The sequence below is a fragment of the Aquila chrysaetos genome, chromosome 26 (genome assembly GCF_900496995.4).
Source record: "Aquila chrysaetos chrysaetos chromosome 26, bAquChr1.4, whole genome shotgun sequence".
Classification (NCBI taxonomy): domain Eukaryota; kingdom Metazoa; phylum Chordata; class Aves; order Accipitriformes; family Accipitridae; genus Aquila; species Aquila chrysaetos.
In genome coordinates this window covers 17,392,109-17,407,227 of record NC_044029.1, presented here as the reverse complement: position 1 = coordinate 17,407,227, position 15,119 = coordinate 17,392,109, and the positions used below count along the sequence as shown (strand labels likewise).

The 15,119-nt window shown below is 43.1% G+C and overlaps 1 protein-coding gene across 2 annotated transcripts in view; it reads left to right on the top strand.

Annotated features, from left to right (window-relative positions):
- The window catches only part of SRGAP1 (SLIT-ROBO Rho GTPase activating protein 1), a 156,797-nt gene that overhangs the window by 75,773 nt on the left and 65,905 nt on the right, over positions 1-15,119 (top strand). For both annotated transcript variants that reach the window (XM_030002838.1, XM_030002839.1), the window contains exons 2-3: positions 4,430-4,625; positions 8,305-8,467. In XM_030002838.1, the coding sequence (XP_029858698.1) occupies positions 4,430-4,625; positions 8,305-8,467 (359 nt within the window). The remainder of the gene's footprint in view (positions 1-4,429; positions 4,626-8,304; positions 8,468-15,119) is intronic.

The following is a 15,119-nucleotide window of genomic DNA, read 5'->3' as shown; positions in this document are numbered from 1 at the left end:
GGCAGCAGGTGGGAGGCTTGCAGTGCAGCCGAGGGGGTGACCAGGGAGAGGTGTCTGGCTCTGCAGCACCTTCCAGAGCTTTCAGCAAACACCAAAAACCATGGCAGGGCTGCTCTGCGAGCACATAAGTTAATTCCACTTAAACAGAAGTTAAGGGTGGCAGGCTGCAACAGCTCTTGGGGCGGCTTGGGCGGGAAGCAGCTTGCAGCAGGCATGTAACAGCACCACGAAGCATTCATTAGAGTTGCTTTGGTCGAGAGTTGGTAGTGAGGGTTCATGGTGGTCTGGACAGTGTCCGAGTGCCGACAAGACCAGGCACAGCCTAGTGCGGCGCGGCAGAAGCACTGCAGCATTGCAGGGCAGGGTTACGTGCATTGCAGTGGGGAGTGCTGTGGCACGGTGGCAGTCTGCACGCAAAGTGTTGGTCTGGCAGCAGGTTAATTTGGTTAATACTGTGTATTTACAAGGTGTCTGGCTTCTGAGCTCAGGAGGGGGTTTCCTGTGGCTTTTGGGGATGTTTGATGCCGCCTGGTGCTTTGGTGTGTGTGGAAGTGAAGGTGACGAGGTTTGTTCCTTGCTGGTGTGTGGCCAGCATCATCATTGTGTGCCACATTGCAGTATATCTCACCACGGGTGCCTTTAGGTGGGGCACTGGCCTATAACTGGTTACACATATCTTCGCCAGGGTAATGTGGTGTATTACTGCAGTACTATGTAAGTCATTAGTTGTAATACTGTACTGTGTGCAAAGAGGTAACCTTGACGAGTTTATTTCTGATTATGATTTGGGTGATGTCAGTAGTTCAGCTTCATCCACTCTGTACTTAACTCTCAAAACAGCTATAATCTTGCTCCTTTTATTTTTCATAGTGCACTGATTTAACCTCCTGTCAGAAGAAAACAAAGATTTGTTGAAAGGTTAGAGTTACATCTTGAAGGCTGCCACAAACAAAACCTAATTTTATACTTAATGCAGTAATTCTAGAGGATGGTGTCCATGAGGGTATAACTGAAATAATTTTTGACATTAAAGTCTTTAGAAATAAAACTTTACTCAGAGGTTATTGATTTAACTACGGTCACATTTAGCTGCTTCCTTGCTTTGGTTCTGTATGCAAGTGTTGGACAAAGGCGGGCGGGAGGGGTTCCACTTGATGTGAATTCAGTCTGTTTAAGCTGCAGTGTAAATGGATGAGATTCCTTTCGAACCAGCCCTTAGCTAGAAAACTAGTGAGTATGACTCAAAGCTGCTGTACAGAGAAGGAGAAGGTGTTAATTCATCCAGGGTTTAAACGTGTCTCTTCCTGGCACAAAATAGCCTGGCAGTCATTTGACATCAGCCACCCTGCAGAGCAGAATAGGACAATGTCATTGTCCATTACAGCTGGTATCAGTTTGACTTTGAATTTAAATGTGCCAACAAAATAGAGTAAAGACAGGCACCCTTCTGTTGCCTGCTGCACCTGTCTCCATATCTGTGGAGTTTGGGCTCTACTAGTTTTTAACTTGGCACCTTCTCGGTGTATTGGATATTTATTTCTTTGAATACAGTGCAACAATTTTCCATGCCACTCTTTGTAGCCCTAGGGAAATCACACATGTGGATTGGTTAAAGAAGATAGCATTGCCTTGGTGCATTTTTCCGTAGCAGTAGGTAATGTGTAGTCTATGTTAGTTAATAGTACTTGGACAGTTGTGATTTTTGTGATGCACAGCTGCTCAGGCTGGCTGGCTGTTATGCCAATGTTTGTTGGGGTTTTTATATTAGGGTTTTGTGTTTGTTTTTTTTTAAATCCACAGCTTTCTCTTGTCAGAAAGTTAAAATCACAACATTTGCTGATCTGATTTCTTATTCATTGCCATCTCCTCAGCCTGCCAGTATGGCATTACTCACGTTATTAGTAAAAGAAGAATTAAAAAGTGCAGAAGCAGAAGGATGTGAAAGACTGGAAGGAGAACTGCTATGCTGAAGTCTCTTCTGGACAGACTCTGTTCAGCTGGCATGAGTGGGATGTGCATCTCCCCTTTTTATCCTCCAGTGGGAGGCCAGAGCTTCAGCCTTTTGGAACCAGCATGTTCTTTCTCCTTGCCGAGATTCAAATAGCCAGAAATTGTGGAACTTCCTTCATAAAGCTGCAGTCCCCCTGAACCCCTAACTTACCACCTTACTCAGAGCTTGGACACCTCCAGCCACCATCAGCTTTCAGACATCATGCTCCTATTTTGTTTTATAATATACAAGTTTGAAGGAAGCCACGACTGTCCACTGGAAATCCAGACAGCATCAGAAAGCTAATGCAATTTCTTATATTTTATCTGTCATCCCTTGTTTGTTGTTTCTTGTATCTCTATTCATATATTCCTGTTTCTAAAATCTTTCTTTTTCCTGTTGCTATGGTAAAAGCCTGCCTAAAAAGGAAGATTTATAGCAGCAAGATCCACTGACCTACAAAATAATCAGAACATAGTTGCTCTGTACAGAGCTCTGCTTTTAAAGTAACTGGTAGAAAATCTGTAGCAGGAGAGAGAGATGGCCAAAGTACAGGGACCATGTACATGGATTTGGATTTAGTCAAAACTCTAGTTTGTGGGCAAAATTGCTGCCTCTGGTCAGTGAATCTGTACAACTGGTTTCCTATACACAGAAATTTTCCATGATTGCAATATTAAAAGTAGTGGACACCCAAAAAAGCAGTCTTGGGGTTTTGTTTCTGTTAATAACCTTCCAGCTCCAATGTGATTTTCTCCTCTATGTACATAAATGTCATTGATACAGTGTTGTATTACAGTGGCTCATCCTTGCTGGAGGCATGGTCCTTTTCCAACAAACTGATTTGAAATGAAATGAAAACCAAATCATGAATTTTTTGGTTCACCTCCCACACTATAAATGAGACTATGGTCTCATTAATGATTAACACAGGAGCTGGTAGCTCAAAGGAGATCTGGAAGAAAATACTGCAGTGTCTCCCTCCTCCAGTAAATATATTGGCTTAACAGTTTTCTGTGCTCATACTAGCTTATTTCACTATACATTTGAATCACAGCAGAGTGGATCTCTGCCTTCATACCTGCTTTAAGATCAGTAAGGATTACTGCATTAGTTCCTAGTTGCATCAGATAATTTTTTGCAATGTTATTATTACTTACTGGTTTGCAGTTCCCTGTGATGTTAGCAGTGGTTTTTAGAATGCTTTTCTGTTTCAAACCAGTGAGCATCTAAGATTTCCAACGTGTTCTTGCCCACAGCATGGTTACATCATTAGTAATCAAGTAGAAGTTCACAGCAATTTTGCATTTACATGGACATCACTTCTGGCATGTTGTTTTGCTATTGATAAGTCCTTGTTACAGCATTAAACTGTTTAAAAAATATATATGTATATTATGGTCACAAAAGATTTACTCCTGTGTCCACAATGTTGGATTACTCCATACCTGGGCAGCTGACAAAACTCTAATAAACCAGTCTCTCAAAAGAACCAGAGGGATGTTTTTAGACCAAGTGTTCCCACAATGTGATTAACTGCTTAGCACTCAAGAAATAAAAGTGTTAAAAAGAAAAAAAAAAACCAACCTGAAAAGAAAAACCCTACCACAATAGCAGTTGTGCATGTGGCAAACAATGCTAAGAAATCTGGACACTTTTCCCTGTTACTCTAGATGATAACTGTGAGCATATATTCTCTTCTAAATTGCCTGATTTTGTTTTATGTTAATAAATATACCACAGTCTCTGGAACCTTGTGCAATTTTTCAGATAGCCGTCTCTAAATATAGGTACACTTCTTCCTCTATATTCGCTGTAAAATATTGGTGAATGCATGTATAGTACAGCAGTTCCCGCCCTGGCAGAGGTGGGGCAGATACAGAAGCTCAGCTGTGCACAGTTATGGTGGATAGTGCATCCAGAGTTTATCACAAGGTTGTTTCCATGGTGCGCATGATGATACCAACCAGCATGATCTGCCTGGCAGTCAGGAGGCTGATCCCGGCCCAAGCCCAAAGGGTGCTTGTTTATCCTGCCATTTTTCAGGGCAGCAGAAGGGGCTGCTGCTCAAATGGTTGCACACCACCTGCTGCAAGGAGATCACTCCAAGCCAGACGTTGGGCTAATGCCAGAGGCCAGGAAGAGGATGGGAGAGGAAGGAGGAGGCAGGTGTTCTGCACACGTGAGCCCAGCAGAGTCCTGAGCCCTTGTAATAGCCGTTTGTGAGACAGACGGCGGGTGAGAGGATGCTACGGCATAAGCATGTGGTGGCAGAAGTGAGGGCTGCCACTGCTGCGTCCCACCACAGGACCTGACATCCAGATCCAGCTGGCGTAGCTGTGAGGCTGAAGTATGCTGGAGTGTTTGTAATTTTGGTTGATACCGCTCAATTCTCATTTGCTTTCGCTGACCTGAGTGGGTATGTGCTTCTTTCATTAGAGATCCGAGCTCAACTCATCGAGCAGCAGAAATGCCTGGAGCAGCAGACTGAAATGAGAGTGCAGCTTCTTCAGGATCTGCAGGATTTCTTCCGCAAGAAGTCGGAAATTGAGATGGAGTATTCCCGAAACCTGGAAAAATTGGCAGAGAGATTCATGGCAAAAACGAGAAGTACAAAGGATCATCAGCAGTACAAGTAAGAGAGATTTCCTTCCCCCTCGCTTGCATGTTAGCCGTTGCTGGAGTGCTTTGCCGCCCTTTGCTTCTGCTGGTTTTGAGTACTGCTAGGTTGAGCCCAGGTTCAAAAGTGTATTTGAAATTCCCACCCCTATTTAGCAGCGTAGCAGTTCTCATTGCAGTTGAAGGTAGACGGGTGCCTAAATACTGTTTTGTTGATTTGGCCCTCTGCAATTATTCATGTAAGCTTCTGACAAGTGGTTTCAGTTTCTTAAAAGGTAAGCTGCACAAATATTATCCCTAACCTACCATACAGAATTTAAACCACCCAAAATACAGCCAGTATCTAGACGAGATGCAGAGCCCTAGAAAGGATTGAAAGCTGTGTGCGGATCTGTTACAGTGGAGTTGATAGGATTTGAAAGTGTCTAAATAAAGGTCAATCACCATTACACAAAAAAAAAAAAAAAGGACAAGAATTTTGGCAAAAAAGACATTAAGAAAGAAAACTATTTTGATTTGTTTTTGCTGCATGTGAACTTGTGCTGCCTCTTGACCCCTCTAATTCCTCAAAATGAAGATGTGAAAGTTATGCCTTGCTTACAATTTAATCTATCCCTTTCATGGCATAGTAACTTGTGTGCAAAACAAAAGTCGTCAGGTAGTATCTGGCAAAACGTGGGTAGAGCATGTTTTCTAAAACATTTCAAATGCGTTACTTGCTGGCATAGTCTCATCTGGTTATTTTCCTGACTTGAGCTGATTAATGAATGCATTAGCCTGTTATGCTTAGGGGTATAAAACAATATTTTGTGTTTGTAAAACTGAAAAAAAAGTACCTTTTTCCAGTGTCCAGTCAGTGCTGTGCTAGAAATACACGGATAGAACTTTTGTTTCAGGACAAAAGTCTTTTCCAAACACATCGGGCAAAGGAAAGGTTAATCCAAATATAGCTTGCACAGTTCAAAGAGCAGTAGTAAATATTTCTTAAAATTCAGTTAAGTGACTCGATGATTCTCTGAAATAACCAACGTGTGCGTATGTCACCACTTCAGAGAGCGCCCTGGATTTTATTCAGCTTGTGGCAAAATCTTTTTGCCTTGTGCATACAAACATCTTTCCTCATTCTTAAACATGTTAAATCCAGACTGGCAGATGTGCATGGGGGTTATGACTGGAGTCCTGCCTTTGGCTTTGTTCTGCAATTCTCTGCTTTGAGAAGAGGTTGCAGCAAAAGTCACTTTAACTGGTGGTCCCCTGTGCTGTTCCCACCATTCCCCCCAGAACAGGCAGGAAGGTCTGTGGGATTGGCTTTGGGACATGCAGAAGCAGTGAGGACCAAGCAATATCAGCATGGCCCTTCAGGGGTTGGCTGGCCTTGCTGATAAAACCCTGAAGCTGCTTGCTGTGAGTAACACAGTTAAGATGTCCATCCCAAACAAAATGGGGAAGTTTCCTTAACTCACTTCTGATTCATAGCAAAGCAAAGCACTGATGATTAAGAAAAGGCTTTTGTCTGTTAATCATTCACTGTTGCTTTGATTCTGAGGGTGAAAGCTAAAGGTAGACAATTAGATGAGGAATTAAAGGACATATTTCTAACAGTGAGAATAGTTAATTATTAGAATGATTTATCGAGAGTTGAAGGAGTTTCTCCCTCAATTCATCACCATCTCTGGCTGTTTTATCTTCACATGGTTGATCCTTTTGACTGTAGGAGAATCCCTCCACAAGAGAAAAAAAAGAGAGCAACAAGTTTCTAGAGCACTTAGAATCTTAGAATCATTTAGGTTGGAAAAGACCTTCAAGATCATCGAGTCCAACCATTAACCAAGGCCACTAAACGATGTCCTGAAGTACCCTGTCCACTCGCTTTTTGAGTATCTCCAGGGATGGTGACTCAACCACTTCCCTGGGCAGCCCATTCCAATGTCTGACAACCCTCTCAGTAAAAAAATTTTTCCTAATACCTAACCTAAATCTCCCTTGCCTCAACTTGAGGCCATTTCCTCTTGTCCTATCTCCAGCCACCTGACAGCAGAGACCAACACCCACCTCACTACAACCCCCTTTCAGGTAGTTGTAGAGAGCGATAAGGTCTCCCCTCAGCCTTCTCTTTTCTAGACTGAACAGCCCCAGTTCCCTCAGCCGCTCCTTGTAAGACTTGTGCTCCAGGCCCCTCACCAACTCGGTTGCCCTCCTCTGAACACGCTCCAGCAGCTCAATGTCTTCCCTGGCGTGAGGGGCCCAAAACTGAACACAGGACTCGAGGTGCGGCCTCACCAGTGCCGAGTACAGGGGAACAACCACCTCCCTGCTCCTGCTGGCCACACTATTTCTGATACAGGCTCGGATGCGATTGGCCTTCTTGGCCACCTGGGCACACTGCTGGCTCCTACTCAGCCGGCTGTCAACCAGCACACCCAGGTCTTTCTCTGCTGGGCAGCTTTCCAGCCACTCTTCCCCAAGCCTGTAGCGCCGCATGGGGTTGCCGTGACCGAAGTGCAGGACCCGGCACTTGGCCTTGTTGAACTTCCTACAGTTGGCCTCAGCCCATCGATCCAGCCTGTCCAGATCTCTTTGTAGAGCCTCCCTACCCTCAAGCAGATCGACCCTGCCCCCCAACTTGGTGTCGTCTGCAACCTTGCTGAGGGTGCACTCGATCCCCTCATCCAAATCATCGATAAAGATATTAAACAGAACAGGGCCCAACACCGAGCCCTGGGGAACACCACTTGTGACCCGCCGCCAACTGGATTTCACCCCATTCACCGCTACCCTCTGGGCTCGGCCATCCAGCCAGTTTTTCACCCAGCGAAGAGTGCACTTATCCAGGCCATGAGACACCAGCTTCTCCTTAGTTGCAAGGCAAACTTGAAATTAAAATTCCAATGACATTTGGAATAAGGCAAATTTTATGAATAGGTTTTTGTTGTCTGTGAAACCGTTTCTGAACTACATGTATTTTTATTTTGCTTTGTGTAAAAGGAATGAGAAGTCACCTGTGATTTCACTTTTTGCAATATTAAAAGTTTGGAGTGGGCCTACAATGCAAAAAGTCTGTCAAGGAAATTCAGAACTGGACTGCTGTGGAAGAAGTCCAGTCCTGCTGTTTGTCTTCTAATTGAGCCATCTGGGACTGGCAGTAGCAGTGTATTTATGAGTGCTGTGAATTCATGAATGCTGATCACAGAATATGTGTGTTTCTGACATTTCCTTCTACTTTTACAGCAGTTACACAAATCCATTGCACTGAAACAGCTACACCTGAAATTTTGCTCATGAAGGATTTGGGATGCACTTGCAGTGCTTGTTTATTTCTAATGTAAAAAATTAATTACTGTTACTCTTTCAGCAGTGACCTTTATTGATTTTGAGTATTTACATGTACTCCATCTGTAAGCAACTGTAAGCTTTGTGGCAAGATTATTTTATACACTCAGGTGGCTTGCAGTGTTCTGAATTCTTATGCTTTTTCTATATTTTTGTATCCATGCCTCATGGGATTTGTAGAATGTGTCTTAAAATTGATCTGAAGCTTGCCTAACCCAAGTTATTCCAAGAACAGATTGACCGACTCTTCAGAAGCAGCCATTTTTACAAGACAAGTTATGACTGTAAATGTCAGGGAGATGTTTGTGTTAATAAACTAACTTTTGCATTTCTCTACATAATACACGTGTGTATCTCCTCCTTAGGAAAGACCAGAACCTCTTGTCGCCAGTGAATTGCTGGTACTTACTCCTGAACCAAGTGAGAAGAGAAAGCAAAGACCATGCAACGTTGAGCGATATCTACCTGAACAACGTGATCATGCGGTTCATGCAGATAAGCGAAGACTCCACCAGAATGTTCAAGAAGGTAATGTCTCTCCTGCAGTCCTTCAGCCAGGCTTGTAAGATGCATAAGGGAGGCAAAAGTGTCCTAATATGTAGCATCTGAGGAGAAGTTTCAGCACACGTAGCATAAAATCTGTTTTAGCACACATATAAATTCTTAATGACTGTTCTCGCAGAGCAAATCCTTAGTGCTGAAATGCCTGGGAACCTGCTGTATATGCTGGTGACCTTAAGAGCTGAATCGCAAATATCCAAAAGGCAGGGAAAAAAAACCTGTTCTCTCAAAAGCACGCTTGTCTACCCATGCAGAAAGGAAACAGGTTTTGCTTAGGAATCCCAAAATAGTAATGCTGTATTAATGAATTATTTGTAAAAATAGGATTTCATTGTAACTCTGTCATGAGAGAAACCAACTCAAGCCAAAGTAAGGGTGTGCCTTGTAGTGCCTTGGCGTAAAGATGGTAGCGTATGCGGTGATCCTCCTAAAAGTGTTTCCTTCCCAATATTAAATATGAACATACACTTTTGATAACGTAACTACTTCTATGAGATCATTTAAGCATTGTCTCTGTGCATGTTTGTCCTTGTATGTGCCTGTTACATGTTTTCATAACACATACAATGTGAAAATCCCTCTTGTGCTAAGCAAGCACTCTAGGCAGCCTTGGTTTGAGATCTACGTAATGTGTTTGCAGTCATTGTTGCTATAATGTTCTGAAATAAAAATAGATTATAAATGCATATCTGTCAGTCACAGTGGGATGCTGGTAGGCAAGCGTCATACAAAAAAGAGTTCAAAAAGAATAAAGGTTAAAGAATGTAAAGTGTGTGACTAAGTAATGGCAAGGGTACCAGATTAATATTTTCAAAATTGGGAACTAATTTCACATATACCTGATCACAGTCCTAGATAGATAGCAATGAGGTGGTGAGAAGAATTATTTAGGGAGTATATAGGAGGAAAAAAAGTAAAAACATGAATCAAATTTATTGGTGTGCATTAAAACCTGTAACAGTAATAGAGCTGAAATGTATAGTTTCTCAGTCAGTAGTGGTATATAAGTTGATTCATATAATATGTCTGATGCATAAAACTGTAGTTCATAAACCACTAAACTTACCGATATGGAAGTTTATTATAGAAGTTGAAAAGATAATGGGAAAAACAATTTGAGCATGCTGCAGTACTGTCTATGTGGAGATATTTCAGACTTGCTTGAAGCAGTAGAAATTTTTTGGTATTGAATCTGGAATAGTTTTTCAGTTGTTTATGTTATATCTCAGAAATCTGTTTGTCACTAGGTGTGTGTTATTAGACTAGCCTGTTTGCTTTCAGCGTAGTTCAGTTCTTTAGCACTGGAAATCTTGCTTTTCCTTCCCTTCTCTCCAGATGGACTGTACAAAAGTATCTAGATAAAGTTTTCCATGGAGAAGTGTGTGTCCTTCTTTATTCAATTAACTTATTAATGGAGATTGCTGCAGCTTATCTCTCAGAAGGAGGAAAATATGTGGACATTTTCAGTGTATTAACAGGAGGCATATTGTCCCATCTTCCTGACAGACTTGTCTCTTTCCTCCATGTTGTGCCCAGGAACGTGCAACACGTAAATTTTTCTCTTTCTAGCATAGCTTCTTGAAGAAAAGAAAGCAGCTGCTCTTGCCTTTTTATTCCTAACTTTGATCTTCTACAGGGGAAAGAAGAGAAAGGAGATTGAGGGAGTCCTGCTGTGCATAACCTGGAACTCGCATTAGTGGAGCCCAGATCCTCAACAGTCCTATCCTACCTTTCCGCAGGGTTTGCCAGCTGACACTCAGCATGATAGTGTCACGTCAAACAGCTGTTAGCTGAGGTGGAGCATGGGCAGAGTGAGATCACCAAAGGCTGTGTGAAGGGATCTGAGCCAGGCTGGTAATGTGAGGGGAAGGGTGGCAGGAAGACACACGGCACCTCAGCATGGTGTAAGTGAGCTTCATGGGCATGTGGCCTGAACGTGGCAGTGGTTGTTCACCAGTATCGATTCTGAGCACGCATTTTGAGGACAGTGTGTCAGGAATGAATACTTGTTGGAGAAGGTTGGTATTTCCACTGAGTCCCAGTGTGCACAGTTCTTAACGTCAGGCTTGCTGCAGAGTGCTGGTGATTTATTTGCTGTTAGTTCCCAGCTGCAGAACTGATTATACTTTGAATGATGATGAAGCTCCACTTTCTTTTCTGTGAAAAGGGAAGGGAGTTATAAAATGAGGTGAACAACATTGGACAGAGAGAAAACCAAGACCTCTGCAGGAGGTGAAGGTGTTAGCAAATTGTCTTGCTTTATTGGTGAAGAACATAAGCTGTCTACATCTACATTTAGTCCAAATGGGCAGCTTCAACCATAATGGTCTTTAAAGGTCCCTTCCAACCCAAACTATTCTATGATTCCGTGATAATTTCTGTCAGATGTGCATGAGCAGTCTAACTTAAGGTATGTTGCAGACTGTCTCAGAACTGCTTAATGGATGTCCACCAGGCAATAGAAAGAGATGAGGTGCAAAATGCACATGCCCTGTACTGCAGTCCCCCTTGAAGGAGAGAGGTCACAGGAGCGAAGAGAAGGTGCACTTAGAATGAGAAAGGTGACATCCAACACTCTCCTCCATCAAAACTGTATTCTCCCTAAAAAAATGGCATGGAATTTGTTGGAGATCTGTAAACATCAAATAGAATATTTAACCAATTTCTGTCACTTTCTGTAGGTTACTTATGAAAGACTGGATTTGGAATAAAATTATGTCGGAGAAAAGTATAATCAGTCTCAATGGGTGTCATCCCTATGAAAGTGTATGGGATTTGTTCACTGTTCACAGATTTCAGATTAGAGAGAAACCATATCATAGAATCATAGAATGGTTTGGGTTCGAAGGCACCTTAAAGATAGAATCATAGAATCATTTAGGTTGGAAAAGACCTTCAAGATCATCAAGATCAAGTCCAACCATCAACCATGCCCACTAAACCATGTCCTGAAGTACCCCGTCCACTCGCTTTTTGAATACCTCCAGGGATGGTGACTCATCTAGTTCCAACCCCCTGCCATGGGCAGGGACACCTTCCTCTAGACCAGGTTGCTCAAAGCCCCATCCAGCCTGGCCTTGAACACTTCCAGGGATGGGGCATCCACAACTTCTCTGGGCAACCTGTTCCAGTGCCTCACCACCCTCACAATAAAGAATTTTTTCCTAAGATCTAATCTAAATCTACCCTTTTTCAGTTTCAAGCCGTTACTCCTCATCCTATCACTACACTCCCTGATGAAGAGTCCCTCCCATTCTTTTCTGTAGGCCCCCTTTAAATACTGGAAGGCTGCTATAAGGTCTCCAGGTCTCCCCAGAGCCTTCTCTTCTCCAGGCTGAACAACCCCAACTCTTTTCAGCTTGTCCTCATCAGGGAGGTGCTCCAGCCCCCTGATCATCTTCATGGCCCTCCTCTGAACCTGCTCGAGCAGCTCCATGTCTTTCTTATGTTGGGGACCCTGGAGCTGAACACAGTACTCCAGGTGGGGTGTCACGAGAGTGGAGTAGAGGGGCAGAATCACCTCCCTCAACCTGCTAGCCACACTTCTTTCGATGCAGCCCAGAACATGATAGGCTTTCTGGGCTGCGAGCGCACATTGCTGGCTCATATTCAGTTTTTCATCCCCTAATACCCGCAAGTCCTTCTCCTCAGGGCTGCTCTCAATCCACTCATTGCCCAGCCTATATTTGTGCTTGGGATTGCCCCGACCCATGTGCAGGACCTTGCACTTGGCCTTGTTGAACTTCCTGAGGTTCGCACAGGCCCACCACTCAAGCCTGTCAAGGTCCCTCTGGATGGCATCCCTTCCCTCCAGCATGTCGACTGCACCACACAGCTTGGTGTCATCGGCAAACTTGCTGAGGGTGCACTCAATCCCACCGTCCATGTCACCGACAAAGATGTTAAACAGCGCTGGTCCCAGTGCCGACACCTGAGGAATGCCACTCATCACTGGTTACACTTGGACATCGAGCTGTTGACCACAACTCTTTGAGTGCGACCATCCAGCCAATTCCTTATCCACTGAGCAGTCCATCTGTCAAATCCATGTCTCTCCAGTTTAGAGACAAGGATGTCATGTGGGACAGTGTCAAACGCTTTGCACAAGTCCAGGTAGATGACGTCCGTTGCTCTTCCCTTATCCACCAATGCAGTAACTCTGTCGTAGAAGGCCACCAAATTTGTCAGGCACAATTTGCCCTTAGTGAAGCCATGTTGGCTGTCACCAGTCACCTCCTTATTATCCATGTGCCCTAACATAGTTTCCAGGAGGATCTGTTCCATGATCTTGCTGGGCACAGAGGTGAGACTGACTGGCCTGTAGTTCCCCAGGTCTTCCTTTTTTCCCTTTTTAAAAATGGGGGTTGTGTTTCCCCTTTTCCAGTCAGTGGGAACTTCCACGGATTGCTATGACTTCTCAAATATGATGGATAGTGGCTTAGCCACTTCATCTGCCAGTTCCCTCAGGACCTATGGATGCATCTCATCAGGTCCCATGGACTTGTGCACCTTCAGATTCCTTAGATGGTCTCAGTCCTGCAGATAATTCTACACTGGAGACTGATCATAGTGTTCTGTGAAATATGTACTCTCTCTTATAAGTAATAAATGAAAATAATAAGAACAGTAATACTATGAAGATTTCAGAAATAAAGACTAACAAGAGCATGCTTAATATCTTACTGAAGTCCATGGTCAAGAGCAGGAAATACACCTGTCTGACATATCTGTACTCCATTGGCTCTCACAGCATTGCACATAGGAGCACTTAATGTCTTTCTAAGTAATTTCCAAATACCATCTAATCAAGCTTCTCTCTATTCAATAATTAGATCATTTAATTATATATCTTCCAGTTTATTAACCTAATAGTGTTATGCATCACTATTACCATCTTGGTTTAGTTCTCCCTCAGTCTTGCAGGAGCAGCTTCTACATCTTTGGAGGTGCTTTAGCTCCCCTTTGAAGTCTGGAGAGTAACTACACCAAGTCCATGATCAGAGCAGATCTCCATCATTCTGCTCTGAACCCCCCAATCTGCCTGTTGGAGAAAGGGAAAGTGTCTCAGAGTGGATTGCCCCATTGCTCACAAGCAACATATGGGGACACAACAGCAAAGTCACTCTGAGCTTCTTGGCTCTTTCTGCTCCCTCTTTTTTCTGCCCCTCTCTCCTCCCGAGAGGATGAAGCTACTCATTCTGCTTCTCAATGGTAGCCCTTACTGGCTTTTTCTGCCTCGCTGGTGGGCAGTAGATTCTCAAATGAAACTTTTCCATGAAGTGAGCCCAACATTCTCTAGCGGGATACTGTTTGTATGCTATCCTAAGATTGGCTCCGGCTTGAATTGTAGTAATGAGAAGAGCAAACAATTTTCTCATTTCCTGGCCATGCTTACCAGTAGAGTGTTGTTTTGTTCCCTCCCCTGCTGATGTCTCCTATGTGGAATATAGCACAAAGTCATGGATCTGTAGCAACCCCTTTCTCTAGTCCTGTAAAAGGTGTGTGCAGTACCCAATGTTAGTCTATATGAAATGTAGTGATGAGGGGTGTCTGTGCTCCTTGGTCTTTGTACCCTGCCCTTGTCTCACTGTCCTTCGTCATTCTGGTTCTTCCTTTTGTGTGTTTCTACACATCTGTCTCAACATTTGGAATACTTTGGTGAAATGATCCCTATTGGATCTACCTTGCATGTTCTGATGGGCCAGGATATATCGTATTCGGGTACCTGATTGTACGTGGCTTTCCTGTCTAGGCTGGCCCACTTTAACATGTAGATAGTCATTATTTTTATTCTCCCAGGAGCTCTTTGTCATTCTTTTTTCCAGGGGTCAGGAACCAGCATCTGTTTAAATGTACTAAATGCAGGACAAAGATAGGATCTAGTTCAGAGATTTTGTGACGTTTATCTGATAATATTATGTCAGGCCTCGTACTTCCAGAAAGGCACTTAAGCTCTTCTTGCTTGCTTGCAAATAAAAGCAGTACAGATTGCTGTTCATGCCTGGCCTTCATGCTGCACATAAAATTACAAACATAAAGTAGCAGAGTTCAAACCTTGCATGCTTCCCTATTTCTTCAGGCAGATGAGGTAGATGGCCTCATGGGGACAATTAAAGAATAAAGTAATAAGGAAAAATGTCAAGCAGAAGGGAAAAGTATTATGCAGAACATTTCATGCAGTGATTCTGGTTACCCCAGCATTAATAATCAACTGTATAAACACATACCCACAAAATCCTTAAGCAGATTTGCATATTTATAATTTATAAACATGTATTTTCTTTGGACAGAAACCATAATGAGCCAAGATGAACATATCTTCCAATGTTTACAGTAAAAGATGCTGGAGAAGCCAAGCACAATAAATATTTTAGTTCCATAATCTGGCTATTAACAAGGAATATGACTACCTGCCAAATCTATTTGATGTTATGGAGATTGTGGCATATATAAAGATTTTTTGCATCGTTTTCTTAAACATTTAAAGGTTTAAAAGGATCGCAAAGCTATTTGTTGCTATAGACTGGCAAATCTGGGACAAAATTTTATGATGAGTTGCTTATGTCAGTGTTACTGCAGCTCATGAAAGCTCCTTAAAAGAAGGGTTTGCACATCACTT